Here is a 10484-nt window from a genome sequence, read left to right as displayed (position 1 = left end):
GTTTTTGGAAATTTGAATTTTTAATATTTAAAGTAAAAATCTAAAACTTCGAAATTTAAACATTGTTTGGAAATGTCAATTGGATAAATTGTCACGTTCTCTTGAAGATAAAATTATTTTGTCCTTAGTGAACTCGAATTTCTCCAAGTTGAATAAAGGAAGTATATTTTTGATACTGTTAATTAAACCAAATGGCAAATTAAAAGAAAAAAGAAACTGAAGTGTTTTTCATTCGGGAGTTCATTTTAATTTCGATATCAAGTTGTATCTATAAATGGCAACAAGGCAATTCACAAGTCAAGAACAACAACTCCTAGATTAAATATAGTAACAAAATCTTTATTGCCGCAATTCTTAGAATTCTTTGTACATAGAGCGAAAACCTAGTCATCGGATTTCCTTTGGTTTAAATCTTGTCTTGATGATTGTCGTTTAAAAGTACATGTACTGTGCAATATCATACTTGACTTGTTTTTTACCAAACACAACATTTATATAATAAAACATGATAAAAAAGGAAAATTGACACCAATGGATAAGGTGAAAACAAATTTTAAAATCTCTCTCTCTCTCTCTCTCTCGTAATTATATAGATCTATATGCACATTTCTGTTAAAGAAAAATACTAGTACATGTAAAAAAAAAAATATGTATATATATCAAAAAAAAAAAATATCAAATTACAAAATAATTCCTCACTTACCCTCTCTAATAATAAACTAATATGTACAACACACGGGAAAATAAATTAAATTGACACGTTAGTTCGTGTAATTTTCTCCCCTTATAACAATATGATGACATGTTCATGATATAATCAGTTAGAAAAAAAGGAGGAAAACAAACTAACCCTTCTCAAAAATTAATTAATTCCAAACGTTAACACATGATTTTAGCATAATTTAAGAGGTATGCATATTTACACGAACGTATAAATACATATACATTCAATAGCTTGTAAGAATGATTGTTCCTCCAAGATAGCTAAAACAAACAAAGCCAATAATTTATACAGTGTATTTTAAAAGTTTAAGAGGGGAGTCACTAGAACGAAGCTTCAGAGTGTACAAATGGCGTTTAATGATCTCCTTCAATAAATTGATGGGGGCAAAATGGATTTGTAGTTAATACCAAAATATTATGAAATATGAACTACTTTTAGGAGTATCAAAAATAAAGACATTGTCTCCCTCTAAAATTGGACTCGGTGCTTTCGCTTCTTCTTAAAATAATCTGATGTCATATTTTAAGGACGGGAGACGTTTAAATCAGGTTTTCTTCTTGGACTGTCTTTACGCAATCAAAGTCCAACCAAGGAAAGAACATAAGATATTTCTTTTACAATACATTCAGATTTTGTAACAAAGCAAAAAATCCACTCTTGGTACATTAATGAAAAACTTGACACATGTAAATAAGGAAGTTCGTTAACAACAGACACACGGATAGACGAGGATTGTCGGCAGCTGAAGGCTCCGGTCCGTTACAGAAATCCCCCCGACACATAGTGACGCAGTAGGTCCCGAGATCACCTTTCCTATCACAGTACGTCTGATTGTCCGCGCGGGGGCGCTGCGGAGATGTAAATTCCGCGGAAAAATGTACTCCATCGGTGCAGTCTCTCATGAACATATTCACTTGGCCTAATTATTAAAAATAATGTAAAATTAATAATAATCTCATAAAACACAAAAATACATTTATACGTTTTTAGACCTTTTTCCTCACAAATCGTTTATCGTACATGTACATGTATTGTCATTTGTATTATGACAACTTATTGTGAACTTAACATTGCAGCCACCTGATAGATTTATCATTTAATTCTGACAATATAATTTTTTGTCGGAAAAGGGATTCAGGATTAATGAATATTAAAAAAAAATCATATTCACAATACACGTAAATGTATCGATAAGGGAAAAAATCTAACTTTAATAAGCTTGTCATTTACTACTAAACTTTAAAAAACAACTTTTTACCCTTTTCTATTCAGATGCATTTCAATAAATTATGAATATCGGAATTCGATTTTAACGTTCTAAGGAGTTTAGTCTAGCGATGGGAAGGGGAAAATTCTCAGTTATAAGAGGCTTAAAACTATAATTTTCTTGACATGTAACTGACCTACACAATTACATACATTTTTCAACAAAAATTATAAAATGGAGTTTCTTACCTCTGTATTCGTGAGTTTCCATAACACAGAGTGTTTCTTGTCTACCATTGAGATACACTGTACAGTTTTTAACATACTGTCTGTACAGATCTTTTTTGTCGTTATCCACATCAGATACCCTAGGATTTTCAAAGTACCCGGCAGCCTTTGCCATAGTTTTTATCTTCGTCTGACAATTTCCGTCCACTTTGGTATCCGCACACTGGTAACAATGATATATCTTGGCTACAAAAAGTTTCACATTTAAGAAATGATAGCCTACATTACCTTTTGTCTCTTAGTAAGAAAAATGAACTTTTTATGCTTTTTTTTTAAAGATACATGTATATTCGTAGAATCAATTTATTAATTGACTTACACTGTACTTCTCTACCGTAAACCTGCCCAACTAAGACTGGACACAGGAACAGTGTCAGAAACAACTCCATGGCTGACACCTACCTACTTCCCGGTTCACGATTCTTCTTTCGTTTCAGTCCTAGGAATGCCCCTCCATTGAATCGTGACCGGGTGCATAATTAGACAGAAAGGTATGTTTGTTCTTACTGTATGCATAGTATAGAATTTAAATACCAGTGCCCAACCATTAGGCCTTTCAACTAATTTTTCAAGTAGCACATATGGTAAAAAACATTGCATAGATAGATTTATAGGTACATGAAATAATCAAAAAAGATAGTAACTTATGCATACTTTTAATCAAATCATTAAAAAGTATAATATTTATAATTGACTTGTACGATGTTGTGTTTTAAGGACAGGTAACTCAGGTGTGAAAAATGACCAACTAAGTGCCGATTTATGAGTTATCGTTTATAGGAATGACATATAGGCTGCTTCAGCATTGGTATTGTTATGTACACAAAAGGTTTCCTTACAGTCTTTTCTATTCTTACAAAAAGAAAAAACGCAAATATATATTTGCCGACTAGCCCAGGAAGCATATCGGGGAGCCGGAAATTTATTACAATACATACATTCAAACACAATATACATGAAACAAACGTCTTATAACTTCTTTTTAATACAAATGCATAAATAGAAAAACCCCTTATTTAGTGTGGTATAGATCTATACAAAACTTGGATGGCCAGGATGAAAACCAGAGATAAAAAACTTTTGACTTTTTCAAAGTAGAAAAACCTCTGGAAACCTTTTGCCCTAAAATATAATATGACAGCCTCTAAAAAATACATATATGATAAACGATTATCTAGCATATTATTATAATAATATTATAATAAATTTTGACTTGTCTTCTTCAGAAGACGGGCTAGAACTGATTTCTCGTGCTATTCGAACACTTCTCATAGACTCACGTCACGTGAGTTTAAACCTCAAATTTCATTGGATAACTTTATTTCCGAATCAATAAGACAATTATTTTCCGCTAATCTCCGTACCGCGGAAAATATTAAGTCTTTTCTATTCTTACAAAAAGAAAAAACGCAAATATATATTTGCCGACTAGCCCAAGAAGCATATCATAGAAAAATACCAAAGTTAGGGTGAGAAGAAAAAATGCATAAATAAGGGGGAGAAAAATGGAATGAAAAAAAAAAAAATTAATAAATTTACAATCCTAATTTCTTAGATACAGCGATACGATTCTCAAACTCGTCTACTATGTACATATCTTTGCTAGATTCACACTTCCATCGACCATGCCTTTTAATACACCTTTCATTGACATTGGAAGCTACAGCCGCGGTAGCCCCGCCTGCTCTGAGTGAATGTAAACCAAGATTTAACCCTGAACTGACTTCTTTCAGTCTAGAAATAATGTTTTCTCTTGCAGCCGTGTAACTAAGCTTTTTGTTCTTATATATCAATTTAGAAACACCATGTGACCTAAAAACAGGTTTGAATAAAAAATCTGTTGAAATCAAACTAATGTCTGCTAACAAAATGTACCTTTTTATCATATCAACCGGACATGCACTTGAAGATCCTTTTGCTACCAACACCTCGTTGCCTTGTCTGTATTGATCTGTTTTACTTTTATTAATGTAAATACACAAATAGCTTTCAAAAATTTTGACATCACAACATTTTAAATTACTTAATTCGTCATATCTCAAAAAAGCTGCAAAGCTCACGAGAATCATGGCCAAATCTCTGACGATCATCACGTCGTTAGAACTCACATACAAATCACACAAACGAATCAACATCTCGGCCGAAACGGGATCTTTTCTGCTGACTGTAGGAGTGGCGATGCGTTTAGATGCTTCTTGTAGACACTTGATGTAAGAATTATTAGTTGGGTCCGCGAAACTGTGTAACTCGTGAGCCCACTTTATGGAATAAATCACATGATTAACCACATGAGACGATGAACCTGTGTCCAGCAAATGAGTAATGTACAGTGCGATGTGAACGGGCTGGGCCGGAAGACACTGAAAACCTTGTTTCTCTGCAAAGATTTTCCATTTTCTAAAACTCCCATGGTATGTTTTGATAGTATTGAAACTTTTTCCCTGAAGAAGGTAATTCGACATCTTGTCAGCTAGATCGATCAGAAAATCACTTCCGGCTCCGCTTCCGGCCACATCGGCTCTTACTTTTTCTCGTATCCCGATGTCTGTCAAATAGAAAATTTTTAATGATCAAATCTGAATGCAACCATGTCAAAATTAAGGGGATTATTACAAAATACCCCTTTTCTGTATCTACCCTTCACAATAATGGAATTTCTGGGCAATACGAAGCTATCTGAAATGTTAGTACAACTTTGTAAAATAGGCCAAAACGGAGCTGATATCCATTTCGGAACAACTAATGTCCCGACCACATTTTCAGACAAACACTTTTTTATTGTCTTAGAAATTACAACGGGGGGAGGCACAAGCCACATCCTAGCCCCTACCCAAGAAAATTCAAAAGCATCTATGCCACTTGTACCTGGACACCATGACTTTGAATAAAAAATCTGACATTTTGTATTGTAATGTGTAGCAAAAGCATCAATATCATGTGGACCATATCTCTCACACAAAAAATTGTACACTTCTAATTCTATACCCCAATCATCCCTGTCTGTCTGCCTGCTGAGCAAATCAGCTTTCTGATTCTTATCTCTGGGAATCCATTTCGGATATAAAGTAATTTTGTTATAATCGCATGACTGAAAAATATCTGAAGCTATAACTTGCAAATTTTCTTTCTTGCTACCCACCTCTAAAATTTGAGAAACATTTTTATTGTCACTATAAACTGCAACAGAGGAACCTTTCAAACTGTCAGAATGTGTATGCACCATCCTGTGTACTGCCTCTAGCTCTCGCCAAGTAGAACTCCTACGACTCTCTTCCGTATCCCAAGAACCACAGACGTTTTCACCATCCCCACCCTGCTGTGGGGAACCTGTGTCTGAAAGCTGACCTTTTGGGATAATATATCCCCCATAACCTGTATCTGAAGCATCACTGAATAACTCAAACTCCCACAAGTCTGATACGTCTATGGTTCTTAACATTGCCCCATTAACATTTAACTTGTAAATATTTTCTGACCAAAAATAAAATCTCCTGAATTGCATTTTTTGACAACAAAATTTTGCTATTCCAACTAGCCCGAGACTCGACACAAAAATACAAATACCTAGTCATAATGCGAACAACGTTCCCAAAAACTGCCTTCATACTAATGATTTGACCGACCAAGCAAGCAACTAGCCTAACGTTGAACATGCAAGAAAAATCTGATTTCTTCAAAATTTCTTTTGTTAGTGCAAACGTTCTATCAACTCTTTCATTCGAAACTCTAACTAAACCTTTCTGAAAATCCCATTGTAAACCTAACCAAACTACGTTTTGTGCTGGAATCCACTGACATTTCTCATGCGCTAATAAAAACCCGAATTTTTGCAACTCATCTTTTACAAAAGTACTGACCCTAAAAGCATCTGACCGTGAAGAACTACCGCTCAAACCATCGTCTAAGTACATGACAATCTTCACATTATTCGACCTCATAAATTTGACAAAATGCCTGGTGACTTTAGAAAAAATATACCCTGCCGTTGATAAACCAAAAGGTAGTACGTTAAATACAAAATATCTTTTCTGACCCCTAATTGTCCATGAAAATCCTAAATATTGCCTATGCTCAGGGAATATTGAAATATGGTGATACGCCGACTTAAGGTCAAAGGTGAAAACAAAATCACCGGCGTCAAAAATGTCCCTAGCTACCTCTGCGTCCTCGTACCTGTATTTGTATTTGTATAAATGGACATTAACATGCCTGCAGTCTAAAACCAACCTAGGTTTACCTGATCTATTAAAAGCCACTGTGAGTGGATTTACTACCACAGGTTTATCATTAACCTCTGAAATGCAGTTTTTTGCCAACAAAGACTCTATCTCTGATGTAACAAATTCAGAATTTTCTAAAGAAGACCTATTGTTTTTCAATTCTACATCGTCTGGGACTGTTTTGAAAGGGATTTTGTAACCTTGAGAAATGATATCTTGAATATAAATGCTAGCACCTGTGTATATTTAATTTAAAATTCGACCCACCTGTCTAAATGACTGTTTAAATGACCCACCGGACTTACACGCTGTACAGAGCATTGATCCGTGACAGAACACAATAGAAGAGAATTTGAATGAAAGTCTTGATCTGATCTTACAGAATCTCTTATTAAACAAGTATCTAAAATACTTATCTCTGAGTCGCTGAGTTTCTTTCTGCAGTCCTTCGCCCAGTGACCCTTTCCGCCACATCGGAAGCAGGTTCCTGGTTTAGATGTTGGTGACTTTGTTTCGTCTTTCTTGAAAACGTGTTGTCTGAATGACGTATCGTATGGCTTCCGTGCTGCTCGCTGTTGTTTCTCTTTCTTTTCTGCCCTCGTTATTGCCCTCGATATTTTCTTCTCATCATCGGCGTCATCCGCGATGGGGTTTGCTTGATATTCGGCCACAACTTTCCATCCCAATGGACTTGAGTCAGCGATTTTGATCAATTTCTGCCTTTCGGTAAGAAGTTGAATACCTTCTCCTATTTTCGTCCTCGCTGTGTTTACATTGTCCAGTGTAATATTTGCACTGCCCAGGCAAGCGTCCGCTTCTCTGAGTTTTGTAATGACTTGGGCGTTTCCTCTATACTGCGCTTCGTTCCCGTGTCTTTTAAACTTGTAAGTGCCGAAAATATTCTCTTCTATCTTGGCTAGCTGAGAAGACGAAAGTTCTTTTTGCGTGGTTTCCATTGAAGTTTGAAAATTTTTGAAATTCTGATCCATCATGGTCTGCATGCTCGACAATATTTGATTTTGCGAAGATTCCACCGCTTTTTTAACCTCAGAGCTGATAATTCTTTGCATCTCAGGATTAACTTCGGCGTCCCCGATATCCTCCATAGTAATTTTGACTTGTCTTCTTCAGAAGACGGGCTAGAACTGATTTCTCGTGCTATTCGAACACTTCTCATAGACTCACGTCACGTGAGTTTAAACCTCAAATTTCATTGGATAACTTTATTTCCGAATCAATAAGACAATTATTTTCCGCTAATCTCCGTACCGCGGAAAATATTAATTGTTTTGTACACAAAAGTGTTGACCAAAAGGGGAGAATGTCTCCACTCTACCTGAAATAATGGGGTCAAATGAATGGGGAACAGTCTATATTCAAGATTTTAACTCTCTTTGACAATTGTTATGAAGAAGAAAATATAAAGTCGTGTTTTTTGTGTTCGCGCTTTTTCGCTTCCTATATAAATACATATATTTTTACAAGTAAATGCAACAATTAATTATGTTCCCCAAACGAAGTTGGGGAACATATTGTTTTTACTCGGTTTCTTATTATTATGTTCCCCAAACGAAGTTGGGGAACATATTGTTTTTACTCTGTTTCTTATTATTATTAAGGTCTTCCGTCTTCAGCGGAAGACCTTATTGTTATTCTTAGGTTTCTTTTTCACTTTTATTATTAAGGTCTTTCGTCTTCACGGAAGACCTTATAGTGATTCTACTGTTTCTTATTATTATTATTATTTTTTTGACTTTCTAATTTTGTGCACGCGATTTCTCGAAGACTACTGGATAGAATTACATGAAATTATCGAAAAAGATGTGTCGTAATATGAACTTGATCTATCTGAGCGATTTTTTGGAAATTCCCTTTTGGTGCCAAGTTACAGGACATTTCCTGATTTTAAAATGACATTTTGTCCGCGGTTAATCTCAGGAACGGTAAAAGATATCAATGTGAAACTTTCAGGGATTATAGATCGTGATATTCTCTTTCCAGGACGCGACCTTTCGTTCGTCGTCAGTACTTCCGGTCGTTGCAACAAGCGAATTAAAAAAATCGTATTTTCTAACTTTTTTGTTTTTCAATAGTTTTCATTTATTTTTGGAATGTTAATAGAGACCCTTTTAATGATGCTTAACATATAATTTGTTTGAATATTAATAAATTTAAACTCTAGATATTAACATTTGAAAATCTGAAGCGGGGCCAAGATGGCGGCAGTCTCTGTCAACTCCGCCATTTCGCAAGTAGGGGGTTAAAGAGGCAGCTGAGCGTTTGCTTGAATGAAAGTTACATAAGGATGAATGGAATGTAAATGAGTACGTTGATTGTCGCGTAGTAATTATGTTACAATTCTGTTTCAAACTAAAGATATATTCCAGGATCTTCTCAAACGTCTCCTATAATTGGTTTTGGCTGGTTATCAAAGTAGAAAAAGAAAAGACTAAATGTAGAAATGAAATAGATACCTACTATCTTTGAACCATGGAAAACAGATCTTAAATCTTAGTTTTTCAAGAAACAATATCGATCTATATAGTAAGTATAAAACGTAAACACTGTTTCCCCATGCACACTTGTGTCATATTAAACTAATAGAAAAGACCAAAATAAGAAAACCATTTTTAAACAGATCGTTAAATGTACTAGTGATTTGAATTAACATTCTTTTCTCAAAGATCGATATGATTCAAGTTATTAAACATAAATTGTATCTGATTTCTTGACCGTCGTAGGGCAAGTTAGTTTAACTTACCTAGATCTATATACGATATAGAATGTGTAGAATGCAAAATATAATTTCTAAACCTCGAATTTTAGGATTTAGGAACGTTCTTCTTTTTAATTTCACTGAAGCTATCACACCCATTTAATGGAAAAATCCAAAGAAAAGGCGCGAAGATTTACTCGTGGCGTTTGGCGCATATTATTAATAATTGCCCGCCTTTCATGATTCTTAGACAGGTGTACTGTTGTAGAAGTATGCATACACGAACATTTAAAGCAGTAGTCCCAATAGCGTAGTGGTGTGCGCTAGAGATAGAAATAAAAAGTGAGTTGGTTTTTCCCTCTTGCGACCTGGGTTCAATCCCCAATTTTCACAAAATTTTTTTAATCCCCTTTTTAGCTTAATTTTACTTTGTTTTTTTTTTTTCGAAATCGGACGGAAGACCTCTCGTTGCTCGCAACGAGATCGTTTCTAGTTATTATTATTATTCTTTTTTTTCTTACCGATTTTGTGCACGCGATTTCTCGGAAACGGCTCGATGGATTTCCATGAAACTTTCAGGACTTATGTAACATTACTTGAACCTTATGCGTTTTTTTTCGATTTGATGACGTCACTTCCGGTTTGGAGATATTGTCGATTTTGCGATTTTTGAAGGGTCAGGTTGTCCGCGAACGTTCTCAGAAATGGCTATAGATAGAAACGTGAAATTTTCCGGTATGATAGTCTTAAGTCTGTAGATATGGGAAAATGATTTCATTTTTTTGGAAGTGCCGCACGTCGGCGCTGGCTATGGCTCAAAAATTGTCCTTTCGCGAATTTCAAAATTTTTGACACCTTTTCTACGATATCTTTTTACCTGGAAATATTTTGTTAAAACATATAGAACAAAAGAAGTGTAGAATCCCAAGATCTTTCAAATGATATCTCGAAAAAAGGGCTGGCCCCTAAAATTAAGGGCCTAGAGGGGTCGAAAGTTTTTCTTTTATATCTCAAAAAGCATTGAGAATTTGTAATACATCAAAGAAGCAAAGTTGTTTATAATGTCAAGCTCAATTTACTGAGGGAGTCAAAATACGTCCGGCGTCGTCACTTCCGGCCAAACCGGAAGTAGTCATAAAACACGTTTTTTTGCCGTTCTCGACAAGTTTTTGGGTCACAGATGTCTCTGGGAGCATAAAAAGTATTTTTTCCGTCCGTCGTCGTCACTTCCGGTCAAACCGGAAGTAGCAAAAATGGCTTATTTTTAAGGTTTTGATGCAAAATTGAAATTATAAAGTCACTGGAGACTTCTTATCTCATTGCTTTCTTT

At 35.1% G+C, this 10484-nt stretch overlaps 1 protein-coding gene and 1 pseudogene across 1 annotated transcript; both read right to left on the bottom strand.

The window, feature by feature from the left end:
• Positions 1–318: 318 nt before the first annotated feature.
• LOC134237556 (uncharacterized) lies at positions 319–2645 on the bottom strand. Its single transcript, XM_062719656.1, has 3 exons — positions 2538–2645; positions 2180–2404; positions 319–1643 (listed from the first exon to the last, which is right to left on the bottom strand). The coding sequence occupies exons 1-3, from the start codon at positions 2605–2607 to the stop codon at positions 1390–1392; spliced, it is 549 nt and encodes a 182-aa protein (XP_062575640.1). The 5' UTR covers positions 2608–2645; the 3' UTR covers positions 319–1389.
• Positions 2646–5363: 2718 nt separating this feature from the next.
• LOC134237535 (uncharacterized) lies at positions 5364–7716 on the bottom strand (annotated as a pseudogene).
• Between the last annotated feature and the right edge of the window lie 2768 nt (positions 7717–10484).

Source organism: Saccostrea cucullata, unplaced genomic scaffold, assembly GCF_032062105.1.
Source record: "Saccostrea cucullata isolate Sc308-1 unplaced genomic scaffold, CSIRO_AGI_Scuc_v1 ctg24, whole genome shotgun sequence".
NCBI classification, from domain to species: domain Eukaryota; kingdom Metazoa; phylum Mollusca; class Bivalvia; order Ostreida; family Ostreidae; genus Saccostrea; species Saccostrea cuccullata.
This window is presented reverse-complemented; position numbering and strand designations above follow the sequence as displayed.

Excerpts from the sequence above, each read along its gene's own strand:
- LOC134237556 (XM_062719656.1), bottom strand. The coding sequence starts at position 2,607 with ATGGAGTTGTTTCTGACACTGTTCCTGTGTCCAGTCTTAGTTGGGCAG. Across the intron at positions 2,405-2,537 it reads TTACGGTAGAGAAGTACAGT|CCAAGATATATCATTGTTAC; the intron begins GTAAGTCAATTA and ends AACTTTTTGTAG. Across the intron at positions 1,644-2,179 it reads GGAAACTCACGAATACAGAG|GCCAAGTGAATATGTTCATG; the intron begins GTAAGAAACTCC and ends TTTAATAATTAG.